The sequence below is a fragment of the Dermochelys coriacea genome, chromosome 2, assembly GCF_009764565.3.
Source record: "Dermochelys coriacea isolate rDerCor1 chromosome 2, rDerCor1.pri.v4, whole genome shotgun sequence".
NCBI classification, from domain to species: Eukaryota; Metazoa; Chordata; order Testudines; family Dermochelyidae; genus Dermochelys; species Dermochelys coriacea.
The window spans coordinates 213,257,712-213,275,960 of record NC_050069.1 but is presented as its reverse complement, the minus strand read 5'-3'; the positions used below and the strand labels follow the sequence as shown (position 1 = coordinate 213,275,960).

At 38.8% G+C, this 18,249-nt stretch overlaps 1 protein-coding gene across 1 annotated transcript in view; it reads left to right on the top strand.

The window, feature by feature from the left end:
- Positions 1 to 18,249, top strand: part of HDAC9 (histone deacetylase 9) — a 668,907-nt gene that overhangs the window by 545,759 nt on the left and 104,899 nt on the right. Inside the window, exons 21-22 of the mRNA XM_038391401.2 lie at positions 592 to 711; positions 1,025 to 1,122. Of these exons, the coding sequence (XP_038247329.2) occupies positions 592 to 711; positions 1,025 to 1,122 (218 nt within the window). The remainder of the gene's footprint in view (positions 1 to 591; positions 712 to 1,024; positions 1,123 to 18,249) is intronic.

Below are 18,249 nucleotides of genomic sequence, written 5' to 3'. Positions count from 1 at the left end.
AAGCCAATTTACTCAGCTGGTCGCAAAGCCTTTGACCTCAGTAGTGGAACTTGGCAAATCAATGAACGCACTTATGGTTAGTGTTCTGTCAAGAATTGCGAAAATGCTCTGTAAACCATAGATCCTTTTGCAAAATACTAGTTTGTAGTTTAAACATTAGTCTTTCTTCAGAGGCCAGTGAGGCTAGTTAATTAAGCCTGAGGGGTTATGAACTGTTGGCAGTTAATAAGTCATAAAATTCCTCCATAAAACAGGATGCTAGATTCCATCACTGAGGCAAGGAGTACAAAGAGCCGGTGTATAAATATCTAATTGTACAAAAGGACTGGGATTTCTCAATGACTGCTCATCTGGAGTCTCCAGGGCATGCTCACTGTGGTTTCCTGATTTTTAGAAGCCAGTTTAAAAAATGAGTGCATTAAAGAGTAATTTGCCTGAAAGTTCAGGAAGTATAGGGGTGGTGGAGGGAGTGGGAAAGAGAAAAGAGGAGGGAGGGGAAGAGAGAGAGAGAGAGAGAGAGAGAGAAGAACTTATCTCTGCTCACCGAGTTGAACATTATTGCATTTGTCATCTATTTAATTTCCCCTTTAGGATGTTCACCATGGCAATGGTACACAGCAGGCTTTTTATGCTGACCCTAGCATCCTGTATGTTTCCCTCCATCGCTATGATGAAGGCAACTTCTTCCCTGGCAGTGGAGCCCCAAATGAGGTTAGGTTTATTTCTTTAGAGACCCATTTTTATTTGCATCTTTCAGGTAATTGCTTTGCATGATTACCCCTAATTTTCTCGTCCTTCGCTGGTGCTTTAAATTACACCAGATTACCAAATTGTCCATTGGGACTGGAGGACCAGTAAAGAACAAGTGTATAACCCAGAACAGTCCCTGTCAAACAAGACTGGGCTGATTTGACATGGTGTTTGATGTTTGTTTCAAAAGCACACATTTGTATGTTTTCTTATTTTTTTCATCTCCCCTTTTCCTGCTCCCCTCCCCCTTTGGCACTTTCCACTATCTTTTCAGGTTGGAAGAGGCCTTGGCAAAGGATATAATGTAAATATTGCTTGGACAGGTGGCTTGGATCCCCCCATGGGAGATGTAGAGTACCTAACAGCATTCAGGTTGGTACTTGTTTCCTTCTAAAAGTGTCAAAACTGGCAGTAGAGTGAAAGCTCACACAAGTAACAACTATAGTAATCCTGAAAGACATAAAAAATGACCCATGGTGGAACTAGTTTAAAATAACTGTTTAAGTAAAATGGCAGCAAGACCACTAACATTTTTACCTCTGACGTCTGCAAAGACTTGCAATTTGAAAAGTTATATCAAGAATATGCAACTTTATACCTGCACTATATAGCAAATATACTACAAAATATATAAAACTAGACTTTTTATAAAATTCATGATTCTTGGAAACATTATAGGTTTTAATAAACAAGCAATTTACTTGTTCTGGCCATCAACTCGAAATATACAAGAAAATGTTTGATAGTTTAATCAGTCACTGATAAACATCATTATTATATGATAGCAGTAAACCAACTTTACATGTACCTCCTCACATGTACCACTATTAAAGTTAAATGTAAACAATTTTACCCGGCATGAGAAAAATATTAGTTTTAGCCGCATTGTAATTGTATAGAAGTATAGAAAATACCAAATAAAGTATAATACGGGCCAAATCCTTCACACCTTACTCAGGTAAAATTCCTACTAAAGTTCATGGATTTGGCCAAGAATGGTGTTTTCTGTGCAATACAATAAGGTATTATTTGCTTTAAAATAAGTACTTGTGAAACTTCATAATATCAGTGAAATATCTCATTCTAAATGATGGATCACTCTTTCAGCCATGAAGCATTGGCTTTTGATAATCTGTTTTCATGGGACCAGAGGAGAAAGAACCTATTTAAAACGTGCCCTAATGTACTTACTTCCAGCAGCCCTACATTTCATACATCATTTCCTTTCACAGTAAAGCAGAATGCATTTGATCTTATTGCTGTGGAAGGGCTTGGTGAACAAGTGCCAGTCAAGACTGGGCAAACTGTAACTGCTGGGAAATACCAGGCTTCAATTTGTAATGGCTGTAGTTCAAAAATGGCAGTGAGTCCACTAACTTGTACTTCTGACCCTGTAAAGACTTATAATTTGAAATGGTATATCTAAAATATATAACTCTGAACCTGTAAGATAAAGCAAATATACCACAAACATATAAAACTTTTTTTTCTGTAACACTCTTGGGTGGTCCATGAAGTGGTATGTACAGTATCCAAGAAGGTTTTCTATTTAGACATCACACAACTGAATTCAAAGCCTAAGCCCTAAACATAGAAAATCACAATCTGTTACTGTTTTTGTGAAAAGGGTTTTAATTTTATTTACACCATTTGCTTTACTTAAAACAGTAAACCAAACAGCCAGTTATTTCAAGGGACATTATCAAGGTGGTAGGCTCCAAAATTTGACTCCCTTAAAAGTTTCATTTACTCTGTTGCCAAGGTCAGTCTTGTTCTTTATTTGAGATTTTATAAAAGCAAGGAGATTGGCTGACTCAGGACTAATACTGGGCTATTGTGCTTCTCACCTCTGCGTTCCTGGTTCAACTCCAGCCCAGGTTGGCAGTGAGTGAAATTGTCACCATATTATGGCTTATGTGAAATGAGTTGGTGGTCTCGGCCCTTTTTAATGGGTAGAAGTTTACATCACAGAGACCACCGCCATACTTATCACTGACAGCAGAGACAGGAAATTAATGATCCAGCCTAAATCTGTTCCCCACAGGTCAAGTTTGAGGCACATTCATGAACACTGTGGAGAAGCTTGTTTTGCTCTTGTCCATGCTATGCTGGTGTCATGACTAAACAGAGGACTTCAGTCTCCTTGCTGGCAAACCAGCACCTTTCTGGAGCAGTAAATTGAAAGGCAATTTTAGAAAAAGAAAAATATTATTGTTATTTATTAAAGAATAAATAATTTTAGCAAGTCTGCAACCATACAATAACAACTTGTTCCAACTTTGAAAAAAAAACCAGACTTTTATAAATTTAATTTTACTACTATGCCTTCACATAAAAATGTAGGCATTTTATCTAGCTGTTATGTCAAAAATTGGTATTGCCATTCTAACAGTGTCCCTTTAAAATAGTTATGTCCAAATAATGTGGATACCACTTCTGCATTGTTCTAAAGTTATTATTATTTTATTTTGAAACTCTTTTTGTGAATGTGATGCTACTAAACAGCATGGGATTGTTTGTAATGGATACTGATGTGCTCCATTTATCTAAAAGAGCAGGTGTAGTAGTAAAAGAGTCCCTTCAGTACCACACCCCATCCCTCAAACCTTCCCTGAATAGAACTCCTTTAAGAATAAGAGGATAATTCAGTCCATTTGCCTCAGTAATCTTTGCCTCTCTTTTGAGACTGCCATCATGAATACAGTTAGTACTAATTGTGATGATGGTTTAGCATAGTTGTCAATATAGCAACTTGAATGGAATTTGGAGGGAGGAACACAGGTTTCTGGAAGGAGAAGTTTGGAGGAGGCACCAAAAAATCAGTCTGTGTGCTCTTGGCTTGAATGCTAGTTGCAGATACAGCATCTCTGTATATAGTTGTCTTAAAAAAGAGCCAGTTTAGCTCTTCGTTGAGTGCTTGCTCATGTCCATTCCACGTTAGGTGTGTGAACACCTAAGATTTTTTGCCAGATTGTTGCCAGAGATTTTTCTCTCAGTGATATTCATTGGGCCAGCTCTGTCGCCCTCTGGTGCTGCACGCTTATGCACATGTATAAGGAGCACTGCCAGCTCCACACCTTCTCAGTTCCTTCTTACTGCCCATGATGGTTGCTAAACCTATGCCCATGAGCGACCCACACCCCAGTTGTCTGAAGTGTCTGGGAGAATCTCACATGTAAGACCGCTGCCAAATTTGTTGGGACTTTAAACCTTGCACAAAGAAGGTCAGAGTGATCAGACTTAGGGATATCCTAATGGAAGCGGCTCTTAGACCAGCTTCAGAACTAAGCCCCTCGGACTCAGGACTTCAGCCTCAGTGCAAAGTGCTCCTCCGCCACTGTGTGCATCCGGTACTGTTCTCCATCCCTGGTGCCAAGGAAGAAGCACAAAAAGCAGCACACCGATAGAGGGTGCTCGCTGGTGCCAAAGAAAGGAAAGCAAGGGGAAGGTGGTGGAGTGCGACCCACGTTGGGCCATTCCTCCATCCCCAGTCCCACGTTGGCACCATTGATTCTGCTGAGATTGTTGAGTCCAGTGTGCTCTATCTGATTCGACGAAGCACTTCAGGCCCCAACAGCTGCCATACTTCTCAGTTCCGCCTCCAAGACAGGACCCTTATCAGAGAAAAGAGAGAGGTTCCAAGTGCTGTCAACCATTTCCATCCACCTCAACCTCCCAGTCGGGATCACAAGGTTCTCTGGTGGGTCCAAGTAGGCTTTTAAAAGGTGCGCCCCAGAGTATTATACGGCTTCCTGCTTCAGATCCTGTTTCCCCTTTATTTTTGGACTGACTGCCCCACTTCAGCCCGGCATAGTCCTGCATAACATTGAACCACTGGATGCTAAATACTGTGGCAATTTGTTATATGTGCAATTTTTAACCACCCTTCCCTCCCACTCCTATTCCCGTCCCTCTTCAGGGACCCTTCTCATGAGCAACTTCTTGCCCAGGAGGTGCAGACCCTCCTATGGATGGGGGCTGTGGAGGAGGTACCTCAAAACTTGAGAGGAAAGGTGTTTTACTCCCATTTTTTCTTAATCCCAAAGCTAATGGGGGCCTTCATCCCATCCTGGACCTGCATTGCCTCAACAGATAGCTCAGAAACTGAGGTTCTGCATGCTCTTCCTGGCCTTGTCATTCCCTCCCTGGATCTGCCCTTGACTTGAAGGACACTTATTTTTATATTTCTATCTTCTGTGGCCACAGATGATTTCTCAGGTTTATTGTAAACCAGACTCATTACCAATTCACCGCTCCTCCAAATGGCCTGTCCACAGTCCCACGGGTTTTCATGAAGATATTGTTGCCTGGAATAATGCCTGAAACACTGGAATAGCTGACAAAGGTGCTTGATGAGTGCTATGACCCCAACAGAATGAGAATGTAGAAAGATTCTGATTTTTTTTACCTGAAACCAAGAAGCAGAAGAGGGGATAAATTCTTAGGTTACAGAACTGAGAACTGTGGCATCCACATTGATGACATTAAACATTCCCTAATTAAAGACACGTTCTCAGCTTACAGAAATGATTGTTGTGAGAAACAGAGAAAACCCTAGAGAAATGCCTCCAAATAGCAAGGGCAGCTAAATGTTCAAGGAAAGGATCAAAACAATAACAACCACTAGTGCAGAACAAGTAAACAGAAGCAGTTAAGAGAATGCCAAGTTAAGCAGGTAGTCCACTACAACAAAGCTGAGGACCTGAGGTTGTTACATGCTGGTGAGCAGGTCTGAGTCCAGCGGTCCTATATTCCAAAAGCAATGGCAAAAGGCAACTGTTCAAGTTGCAATGGGACAGGTTGTATGAAGTAGCAACAAACTCAGGACACTGATAGAGACAAAACCAAAGACCTTGTCGGAGTAGCAGCAGTCAGCTGGCACACCCAGACAGATAGGGCCAAAGCCAGGACCAAGAGGATGTAAAAAGAGCATCAGCTGTCAGCTGGTCTGATGTTGAGAAATGAAAAAAATGAGGTATATGAGCAACACAGAGGACCAAGATGGTGCCACCCAACAGAATGAAGGCAATGACGGGGTAGAAGCAAATCCCCCTCCGATTGCGATAATACAAACAGCCCTCAGAGCTCTGACTTCTTCCCAGAACTGCCGTAGGCACATTTTTGAAAATGTTGGTAACTAGGGTGTACATTATTGCTTGATTGACACTAATTTCACAACAGAGGCTCTTCTAAACAATAATGGCCATAGAAACAGACACCTGCTTTTTTCCCTCTATTAGATTTTTGTTTTATAGTCAGGTATTTGGCCTTCATTGATACTTTCGATGTCATGAATGTAATGCTTTATGTAGATATCTATTCTTAGAAACCTGCACTCACAAACACTCAAATGCACATCTTGTCTGATATGCTGATCTATCACAGGATGAATCCAATTAACATGTCTTATTTGTGCTGAACAAGAGTAAATCTCAGTCTTTTCCCTCTAAAGCAACCTAGGAAAATCCTGTAGTATTCACAGAAGAAGTGAAAACAAACCACCTTCCATGTATAAGAACCTGTGAACCCAGTTGCGGATGAGCTAGAACCTAGTACAGAGCAGTCACTTTAAAAGTGTGCTGGATGAGTGGCTCCCATGGGTGTGCTAGGAGAGCTGTGAAAAACCACCATGCTGGCTTGTGGCTGCCATGTTGGTTTCATGCTGTTTTATCACTTCTTTAAACTGACAGACACTCATTTATGTGCAAAACTAAACAAAAACACATTTCAGCATAGATAGAGTTCAGATCACATTTTTTTTCAATACAAACAAAAGTTTTAAATGTATGCAGCCCGCTTGAAAATGTCTCTCTCTATTGTGTAAAAGAAAATGTTTTTCCTCAGTTTCTTTTGCGTTTCTGCTAAGACTGTTGCTTGTATGGTTATTCATGTTAAGTTCAACACATACTGAAGTGCTTGATTTGTTGACCACAAAGAGATAAGTGGAAAATTTAGCTCGATGCTAAAAGACAGAAGGAAAAAGCTTTCTATAACACAAGTAGGAAAGTTGATATTGAAAATAATTCAGAGTTTTCATTCTGCCAACTAGTTTTTATTTTATGCTTGCTTGTTTTGGCGCCACTAAAACACAACTGTTAATAATATTGAGGGACAGATTTGGGTAAATATGAGGCCTAACATTCTTTCTCATTTATTCAATTGTACATGCAAATTGGCTAATTGTTTATTAAAATAGTACTTAGATGTCTGTATCCATTCATACATGTAGTTTCTTACTTCATGGCTGACTCATTTTTCCAAAACTAACTAAAAGTATGTGCCCCATGTGTTAAATAATATCAATAATTTAGTTATCCCCAAAGTTCTCAGGATATTTCCCTCAGGGGAAGAAGAGAATCTCATTAAGGCAGCATTTTCCAAAAGCACAGAGTGAGGAATAGTGGCAATGCTAGTTTCCTTCATGTTACCCTGCTAACCTAGAAGGATTGACATGATTGGTTTCATTTTCCTTAGTGAGAAGTGAGGTTCAGATTTCATGTTTGGGAAATGTTGCTCTTAGTTATTGGTCAGTATGAAGTTCATATCATATTTGTATGCTCAGTATCTTTTTCAGACCTTTTGGCTGACGAGCACATAGTTAAGTATTACGGAGATGCCATTTCTGGCTTCAGATTTAAGGTTGAGCTGAGTTTTGCACTTAAAGCAGGCACCCATCCTCTTAGCTAGATATGAGAAATATAGCATTTCCCCCCAAAATTCAGCACTTATTCTTTGAGAATAGACTGAATTTTCAGAGAATTTACAAGTAAATCCATTAATTAGTTTGAGAGTTAAAATTAACTAAATAATGGGTCTTTCAAGAAATTTAGCACCTGATGTCAGACTTTATTTTAACCCTAATTATCTCAGTAATGGAATAATACAGACTCTTCAAACTACCCATATAACTAAAACTCATCACTCGTCTCTGAAGCCCTTCTTTTTCTGCAATGTCATCTTTGAGATCAGAAGTGAACGTAACATGCCACATGATGGCGTACTATTGATTTATATAATGGTTGTATAATATTTTCAATATTATTATGATACTATTTAATAAGTAGTATGCCCATTCTACAATGCTGCGTAAATCTCTAGCTGAGAATTAGTATTTTTCAGATAAAATAAGAAAATAAAATATGAGACAACAAATAATGTTTTCCCGAGCTACACTTAGAAGCATAGTAAGTAAGTGAACTATTAGGACATTAGTATAGTGACTACATGGAATCAGTTCCACTATGGATATCCCTCTGTAGAGGAAATTTCCTCTTCTGAAAATTATTACTAGATATCCTTTAATCAGTGTTGTTGTATGTACTTGCCTGGTGACCTCAGCTGAGACCAGAGCCCCATTGTGCCAGGCATATAGTCCGAGATAGTCTCAATCCTGAATCGCTTACAGTATAAATAGATGAGATGCATATACTGGTTTCTGTGTAAATTGCACAATGTAACCCTAAATTAGAAAGACAATACAGAGGAGTCACAAATAACTCTATAGTCAGATTTCAGAGCGGGAGCCGTGTTATTCTGTATCAGCAAAAAAAATGAGAAGTACTTGCGACACCTTAGAGACTAACACATTTATTTGGGTATAAGCTTTCATGGGAGTGGGTTTTAGCCCATGAAGGCTTATGCCCAAATAAATTTGCTAGTCTGTAAGGTGCCACAAGTCCTCCTCTTTTTTTTTCTATAGTCAGAGTAGTCACACCTCTGTTCAGGCTAAAAATATGTAATTTTATTACTTTGTTGATCATTGCAGGAGTGAGTTTTGCAGATGAATTTGTGCAAAGGGAAAATAGCCACATAAACAATGTGTGTTGTTAGGTATAGTATTCTGGAACTTCAGCTGTTATTCAGAAGTTATAAGTGGCAACTAATTTTCCATTGCATCTCCAATTTTGTCCCCCTTCTCATATAGTCATCAAAATAAAACTGTTTCAACTGAAATTTCTCATGTATGTTCTTCTGCCAGAGAAAAAGTTTTGGGGAAAATGTAAAGGTAACTGGATAAAGCATCTGAGAGAGAAGGTTTTAAAATGCATAGCTGTTTCGCTATGTAAATGTTTGTTTGGAATGATCTCTGTCAAAATAGCTTAATATATTAGCTTCTAATGTGGTTTATTCAGTTGTCCTGAATGAGGACTGATATTTTCTAGTAACATTTTTGAAAGTGTGGGTGGTAAATTTTGGAGCTGTGCTGTTTTCTTTGTTTCCTGACATTCCCTCTGGATTAGAAGAACTCCAGAGTGACCAGTGCCATTTCACATTTAGGTAGGGAGAGGTAGGTAGGGAGAGGTTGTTCTTTTTTTTTTTCTGCTCCTAATAAGGAATCGAGAAGGGAGTCATTTGAAAGGATGAATTCAAACTGGAGCAGGTACAGAGAAGGGCTACTAGGATGATCCGAGGAATGGAAAACTTGTCTTATGCAAGGAGACTTAAGGAGCTTGGCTTGTTTAGCCTAACTAAAAGAAGGTTGAGGGGAGATATGATTGCTCTCTATAAATATATCAGAGGGATAAATACAGGAGAGGGAGAGGAATTATTTCAGCTCAGCACCAATGTGGACACAAGAACAAATGGGTATAAACTGGCCACCAGGAAGTTTAGACTTGAAATCAGACGAAGGTTTTTAACCATCAGAGGAGTGAAGTTTTGGAATAACCTTCCAAGGGAAGCAGTGGGGGCAAAAGATCTATCTGGTTTTAAGATTCTACTCGATAAGTTTATGGAGGAGATGGTATGATGGGATAATGGGATTTTGGTAAGTAATTGATCTTTAAATATTCAGGGTAAATAGGCCAAATCCCCTGAGATGGGATATTAGATGGATGGGATCTGATTTACTATTGAAAATTCTTTCCTGGGTATCTGGCTGGTGAATCTTGCCCATGTGCTCAGGGTTTGGCTGATTGCCATGTTTGGGGTCGGGACGGAGTTTTCCTCCAGGGCAGATTGGAGAGGCCCTGGAGGTTTGTTTTTTTTTTTTTTTTTTTTGCCTTCCTCTGTAGCATGGGGCATGGTTGACTGGAGGGAGGCTTCTCTGCTCCTTGAAGTTTTGAACCATGATTTGAGGACTTCAATAGCTTAGACATGGGTGAGGTTTTTCATAGGAGTGGTGGGTGACATTCTGTGGCCTGCGCTGTGCAGGAGGTCGGACTAGATGATCAGAGTGGTCCCTTCTGACCTTAGTATCTATGAATCTATGAATCTATGAAACAGTGCAAAAATGGCCTCTCATCATTTTGTTGGACTTCAAAGTTTACCATCAAACTAAAAGTGGCAACACTGCTTTAATCCTGTGACCTCTTGTTCTTCCCTCTTATGTATTTTTATTTGGAAATCCCAACTTCTCACCAAAACACTCTAAATCTTCTTGTCTCCCTAACTGCACCAGCTTTTTAAAATTGCAGATGAAGCTCCTTTAACTTACTGGAACCTCAGAAATGAAACCTTTCATTATAGAAATTAATTAGTGTCGGCTTACTTTCCTACAGATGCACAGTTTCTTTTATTAACATGGCCTACTAGGGAGTAGGGGAAAAAGGATAATAAAATATGGCATGTGTCAAGTTTATGGGGTTCAGGTTAAAAACTATTTGATTAAAACCCTAAGCCATGCAATGTCCGTGGTTTTCAAAGAGCAGGAATGTACCTGAGCTTTTGTAGCATTATTTGTATTTTCCAATTTCTGTCAAGCCAAAAAGATGGAAGACTAGGGATATATGTAGAATGAATTTGACAACGTTTTGAATACTCTGGTGAAGAGGTAAGAAATATCACCTCATATGTCCTTGAAGAAATTAAATAGAAAAAGTGGTATTAGAGGATTTTTCTTGATAGTCAAAATATCTGTAGTATTTAGGTCAGGCAAAAAATCAGGTCTGAAGGTAAAGTCTTGCATTAACACTGGTTTATTGTGTAGTTGTCCAGCCCTAATTTAAAATTTTGTTTCTTTATAATAACTTATGATAACTATACTATAGCCTATCTATCTATCTATCTATCTATCTATCTATCTATCTATCTATCTATCTCCACATGTTCTCCTCTGGAACAGCTCCAGAGCTCCAGACTGTAACAGAACCACTAGATTGCACCCTAGTGCTTTATGTATTGTTGAATTGTTTTCCTTTGGTGGATATTTTTATTAAAAGCCCATTATCCAGAATCAGACAGAAGTGTTATTTCAAGAACAGCAGCAACAGAGGCCTTTCAGTTACATAGCTTTTTTCATACCTTCTTTAGTTAGTTTAGCTAATGAGATCACCACCATTTTTTAAATACTTCAAGAAGAAAAAAGAAGTGGAATTAGTATTAGCCTCCATTAAAACATGATTTGGATTGCAGAGAAGTGCGTGCAAACACCTGTGTCAGTGTGTATGTCAGTGTGTGTACATCTGTGATGTGTTTGTGTGTGTACTCATATGTGCACATGGGTGTACTAATGGTTCAGTAGCACAAACTTCTTGAGGTTGTATTTTTTAATCCTAGAGGAATTGAGTGGTTGTATCATAGATTGTTCATACCATAATTCCATCCTTTCTCATACAAAATATATTCTACTCAGTACCTATACATGAAAAAGGCAAGGTGAGTGAGGTAATATCTTTTATTGGACCAGCTGTTTGGTGAAAGAGAAAAACTTTAGAGCTCCACAGAACTCTTCTTCAGGTCACTACGAACAATGCCTGTGCAGTAATTCCAAGGAAGAATAAATCTCTAAGAACCATATTCTAACACACTGTCTTATGCTGAGAAGCAATTGACTCAGTGTTTCCAATTTTTGTGATTTTTATCCTGAGTCCCATGATATATGGTGTTTTTATTAAAAGCCCCAGCACCTGGAGTCCTGTGATTGTGAGAATTTCAGCTTTTATTTTATTTTTTTAACATAAATTTGTAGTCTACATGGCTGTGCAGAAAATCTTGAAAACATGATCCCTAGGGGCTCATAAACAGACCACAAAAAAGAGAACCCTGTTTTGCTTTAAGTCTCATGTTTTTGGGGCACCTGGCTCATGATTACTGAAATTGGCAATACTGCTTTTATCCACAAACAGCCCCATTGAAGTGAGTAGAACTACTTGTAGAGTAAGGTGCTCCTCAGTGTGAGGTAGTGTATTAGAATGAGGTCTTAAAGTGTAATTGTTTTTTTACATATAGTAATAAAAGAATGCTCAGATAGCAAGCTACCATCATCTATTTTTGATGATGCAAACGTGGGCCTCCGTTTTATCCACACACCTGCAGAATAGTACACACCTGAGGATCAGGGCATAGGACTGAATCAATCAGCTGTATCATAAGAAGGCATTGTTACAGGGTAAATTCTATACATATATATTCTAAGGACTGAGTTCTGATACTTTTACTCACACTGAATAACAGCTTACTCCAGAAGTAATCTCATTAATGCTAGTGAGTGATGGAACTACTAACAGAGTAAAGGTGGTAGAATCTGGCTTTAAATTAGTTATTTTAGCTATGTTTAAACAACTGTTCAAGTAACGAACGTTTTAAAAAAAAAAGCACAAGCATTCACCTGCATCAACATATGCTGAAATAATTTGCTGTCCTTTTAATTATTTATTTAACTTACATGATTTGCCTATCTTAGTCTCTGTAGGCACATTAACAATACATTTAAAAATACAAACATGTCAAAAAAGAATGACAATAAAGAAAATGCATTAGACAGCAGTAGCACTGTAAAGGCTACAAGCTTTGTCTGACATCTCCATCCTATGCTGAGTGATCCTGAGTTATTGGGCTGATAAGGAACTCTGTGGGTTTATTCACAAATACCCAGCAAGAGGTTTCTGGATGAAGGAACTGTGGCTATGAATATGATAATCTCTTTCCCCTTCCACCACTTCCATTCTCACAAGATAAGGTATCATCATTCCCTAGGGCTTAGGAGCATCAGCACAGCCTCCCCCCCACTAACTAACTTCCTGGGGAAGCTGATTCAGTTTTTCAAATGACAATCAATATCGATTTATCAGACAATAAAGGCTTTTTCTTCAATAAGAAACAAAAAACCACCAATGAAAATCAAACAGTTTAAACATTGTTGCTATAATTTTTTTCATATAATCAATGTTAACAAAAAAGCTAACTGAAAAAAAATTGAGAATTTACAACAGCTCGGATACTGTCTAATGACTAACAATAACGGACAAGGGAGGCAATTATTTCACTCCTACTTTGCACCATCAGATGCTCTCTTAGGGAGGATCAGCAAAATGCCAGCTACCATTGAAAGATACCATTCAACAAATGGAGATTCTGGGCCTGATTCTCTGTCATTTACACCATGCAATTGGGTGTAAAATGTTACCAAATAAGAATGGTAGTAAGATGTGCAGATTCTCTGTCATTTACACCAATCCAAAGCAAGTGTAAAAGTTGAAGTGAAAGGGAGAATCAAGCTCTCTGGTTTAACATTTTTTCAATATATATATTGACTGTTTAGCTATTTAAATGATTAAAACAAGTCATTTGCATTTTCCTTTAAGCAATGGAAATGTATTTGCTAAGACTCCTCCGCACCCTTTTCCCTTCAAATTTCTTTCTTTACTAGAAGGACTCACTAAATTCTCTGAAACAGCATCTGTTTGCCTTCCTTTCCTTCTTACAACTCTCTTCACCTCCCCTGTCACAAACACAGAAGTTTCTCATCTACTTGCCTCCTCTAAACCGTCCACTTGTCTCACTGACCCCATCCCATCCCATCCCATCTGATCTCCCTCACATCTACTCTCATGTCCTCCTTTACTCTTCTCCTTAACCTCTCATTCTCCTCTGTCTCTTTCCCCTCACAATACAAGTATACTTTAGTCTCTCCCATCATAAAACCCCTACCTTGGACTCCACTTGCCCCTCCAACTATTGCCCCTTCTCCCTTTCATCTATAAATTAATTGAGTGCGCTGCATATAATCGCTATCTGGAGTTCTTCTCTTCCAATTCCATCCTCGACCCTCATCACTCTGGTGAACCGAATCTGTTAGCTGCCTTTGACACACTTCTTGAAATCTTGTCGTCCCTTTGCTTCCGTGATTCTGTTCTCTTCCTACCTCTCTAATTGCTTTTAATTAGGTGTGTTCTTCTGGTGATCCTCCTCATCTCACTTTCATCTTTCACTGAGGGTTCCACATGGCTTGGGTCGTATACACTTTCTCTCTGGGTAATTGCATCCACAAACACAAATTCAGCTACCATCTCTATGGTATGTTCTTTACTCCAGACCGATCTCCTTCTGTCCAAACTAAAATCTTGGCCTATCTGACATCTCCTCATGGATGTCTAGCCATCAGCTTAAGCTTAATATAGCTAAAACAGAGCTCTTAATCTTCCCCCCAAGTCTTCCCCATTTTTTCCTTTCTCACTCACTGTGGTTAACACAATCATTCTGCCTGTCATTCAGGCCCCTAACCAATATATCTTCTTTGACTTGGACCTCTCTCTAGGTCCTTGCATCTAGGATATATCCACCTTGGAGATTCTTTTTGCATAACCTCTCTAAGAGATGTCCTTTTCTTCCATGCACACTGCTAAAACTCCAAGCTCTCATCATCTCATATCTCAAGTACTGCCACATCCTTTCCTCTTGTCTTGACAAATGCCACCTTGCCCCTCTCATATGCATTTACAATGCTGCTGTAATTATTTAGATTTATTTTCCTAGCCTGTCACTTTGACCATGTTACCCACCTTTACATCCCTCCACTGACTTCCTGTCTCTTTTGCATCAAATGTAAACTGCTTGTCTTCACTTTCAAAGCCCATCATGGCCTATCCCCATCCTACCTATTGTTTTTAATTCAGTATCAAAATTTCAGCTGAGCAGCCCATGATGTCAGTCTCCATTGCCCACTTGTTACATTTTCACATTCGCACCTTTGTGCTTTCTTCCACACAGCCCCTCACGCTTAGGAGGAGTTTCTTGTAAACATCCACAAAACCACCTCATCCTCCTTCAAAGTCCTCCTTAAAGCTTTTCCTTGTGATGCCTACAAAAAAACTTGACCATGGTTAGGCCACTGGTAAGCTGATACCACTGCCTATCATGCTGACCAATATTGTGTTATTGTTTTGTTTACTCCCCCATGTGTCTGTATCCATCTGTTATCTCTTGTTTTATACTTAGATTATAAGATCTTTGGGGCAGAGACTGTCTTGTTCTGTGTTTGTACATCACTTAGCACAATGGGGTCCTGGTCCATGAGAAGGGTTTGTAGGTGCTATGGTAATACAAGTAATAACAATAATAATAAATAATGGATAAGGAATTCTCAGGCTAGCTTGGCAGATTTTTATGTTTGAATATGGTGTCTTGGGATACAATCCTTCCCAGGCCAGGCCTTGGAACACTGACACCACCTTCTAGTTACAATTCTAAAGACCATATATGTACCTCAGTATCAATTGTAGGATATGTATGATCTCATTAAGCCCCTGAGCCTAGATATCGTGTTGACATTTGAGGAAATATGATGATCATCAACAAAATGTAAGCCCTGTTATACACTATATCACTTCAAACAGAATAAGGTCATTAGGACTTAATTACATCAGAAACAGTATACATAGTTTGCTCGTTTATAAAATGTCACTTTCAGAAGTTGAGAAGTATAAAAGTTTCCTAAATTTGTATTATAGTCAGATTTCCAGCAGTATTCTCTGACAAACTAAATAAATTACTGAACGTATTGGACCTCCGAGGCTTGGGGCAAAGAATGGAAAAATTATTTACAAAAGCTTGAAAATATTTAATCACTAGAGGCAGGGGGCAACAGTGTTTTAATTAGCAGTTCCTCAGGCCATTGGCTGGCTGGAGGCTTTCTCAAACAACCACACAAACGCACTGAATAGCTGTTTGCCAGCCTTAGGGTCAGGCCTGAGATGAAACAGATAAGATAATTGGCTCTAATGAAATCCAGAAGGCCTTGGCTTTCTTGTTTGAGCTTGGATTTGAAAAGTGCGTGTGGAAGTGAGGCTTAATTCAAACCAGTCCTGAACTAGGTCCGTTTCTCAGTGACTTTGATATTGTTTGAAGTTCTAAAAGTGTTCGCCACACCACTAGCCTGCTGGGCTGGGCCTCCCCGGTCACCTTAATTACTGAGCTTTATTGCTGACTTTACTACACAGGAAAGGAGCCATTATATGTTCCATCAACATCAGCTCTCTTCAGATTGGAGGAAAGGGCAGGGTGAAAGGCCACTGTAGGAAGGCAAAAACTTCACTTTGAGGTAGTCAGATCATTTACCAGTGTTAAATTTCTCTCTGTTATGTGTGTACATTCCTAACAACACAGAAGCCAAATTTCCATTTTTTAACAAGTGATTACTTTTCAAAACATTTTGTTTGTGCCTGATTTGCAGAAGGGCACATTTATTTTTAGGGCTGCAAAGATGGCAAATTATAACAAATGCCTAATTAATCATCACAGAGGAAAGAAATCTAGTTAAAATCTGTCATAAAGTGAAATTATTTTTAATGCTTCTTTGAAGTGGAAATAAGTGAGGAAACCCCTGTGGTGTGTTTGCAGACCTGACACCCTAAAGAACCAACTCCCTTATATCTGGCCTGATATCTTCAGGGTAACGTGAGTGAATGCAAAGGTGTTCTGCAAAAGCAAAAGGGATCCTGTGAACACCCCTACAGTGAATGCAGAGCACATCTGTGCTTTTAAAAGTGAAATACTGTAGCTCACAGAAACAACTGCAGCATTTCAGCACTGTTAGCTGTGAGTTACTCTTTCAAGGATGATTGCTTTCAGAGTATGGTCCTAGCCCCATAGCTGCTTCTGCTGCTGGTGCTGCTGGATAAATAAGGATCTGCACTCATGCTAATCAATGAGTGTCCAGATCTTGGCACACCAAAGCAGGGAGTGTTCTAAGGCCCGAGCCCATTGAGGTCAATGAGAAGACAGCATTTAAGAAGCCTAGAATGGACCCTGCAAACACTTAGGCAGTGTGTAACTTTATTTGTTCAAATAGTCCCGTTGGAGTCAATAGGACTACTCACATCAGTAAAATTATAAATCTGCATAAACGTTTGCAGGATTGGGCCTCTCAAGAAAAAAGTCTTTACTGTTGGCAAATTTGAGCCAGATTTTATATTACTACCACTGGCATGTTATAAAAGCAATATTAATTGGAGGCGGGGTCCAAACTACAAAGCTCAGATCCAGATCCAAACACCTCCCCTATCCCCTCCTGCCCCCCCGCAAAAAATACATATGCAGAAAAATAAAAATAAAAAAGTTATAAGGGACTGAAGAGTCACTTTTGAGGGCATCCATTTTGTTTTTTTAGTGGAGCCTAACAAAGACACATCACCCATGTGACATTGCAGTGATCGTTCTCCCTCTCCAGCCAAATGAGCACCGGGGCTACTGTTAGGAAAACTTGTGCGTGGTGACTGTAAATCTCATCATAACACACTCGGAGCCCCTTAAAATAATTGTGTTTCAATAAACAGGAAAGGACAAAATTGTGCGTGCAAACTAAACTGTGGATTCCAGAATTTCAAGGTCTCCCTTAGTTATTCCTGGGTTCTTTAATATTCTCAACATTTTTAGATTCCATTGGGGGAAAAAAATGAATCTTTTTTATGTTCTAATGTTACATCTATGAGCTGGGATTTATACATTGCATAGATCCTCTGTTAATCCAGCAATATTATACACATCAAGACACTGTAATCTGGAATTATGCCATTCTGTGATATACCTCAAATACTCTGCATACTCTGTTTTTTTCTTTCCCTTTGTATGTTCTATAATTTTAATGCATTTTACTCCGCTGAAATAATTCAGTTTTGTAATGCTTTAAAGATAATCAGCATTGTCTGAGTCTAATCAATACCTTACAAGAATTTAGCATGATCAATTTATAGGTAGCATTATAGAGAGCTTTTTTATCTTGATGGAGATTTTATTATCATTCATAAGCAACTTGTATGTAAAACTCTATGCAATAAGCTGACAAAATATCCATTTATATAGTGATAATGCAGTAAAATATTCAGAATATAATGATTTCTCTTCTAATACAGTACAATCCAATAATAATAATATAATTTATGAGAAAATGTGCTCTATGTGTCATAGAATGAATGGTTGTAAGTTTCAGTAGATAATATTTCCAGATGGACAGATGTTATGCTTTTTATTAAATAGCAGATTTTATTTGCTCTCATTTTTAGTGGCTAAATTAAAAAAATGCAAGAGACTTCCTCTTTGATCCCATACTTGATATAAGAGATAGTTTAAACTACCACTTCAGTAAAGACTCATATTTGCCCAGGTAAGATGCAGTTTGAATCCCGTAACAAAATCAGATAGAAGCCTGATCATACCCATCCTGTAATGTACTGGTGAAGTAGAAGAATACTTTTATGAATAGAATTGGAATGACTGATCTGCTTGCTGTAATGATATTCATTTGTGAGGAGGCTGTGTGTGTTCAAGTGTATGTAAAATTTG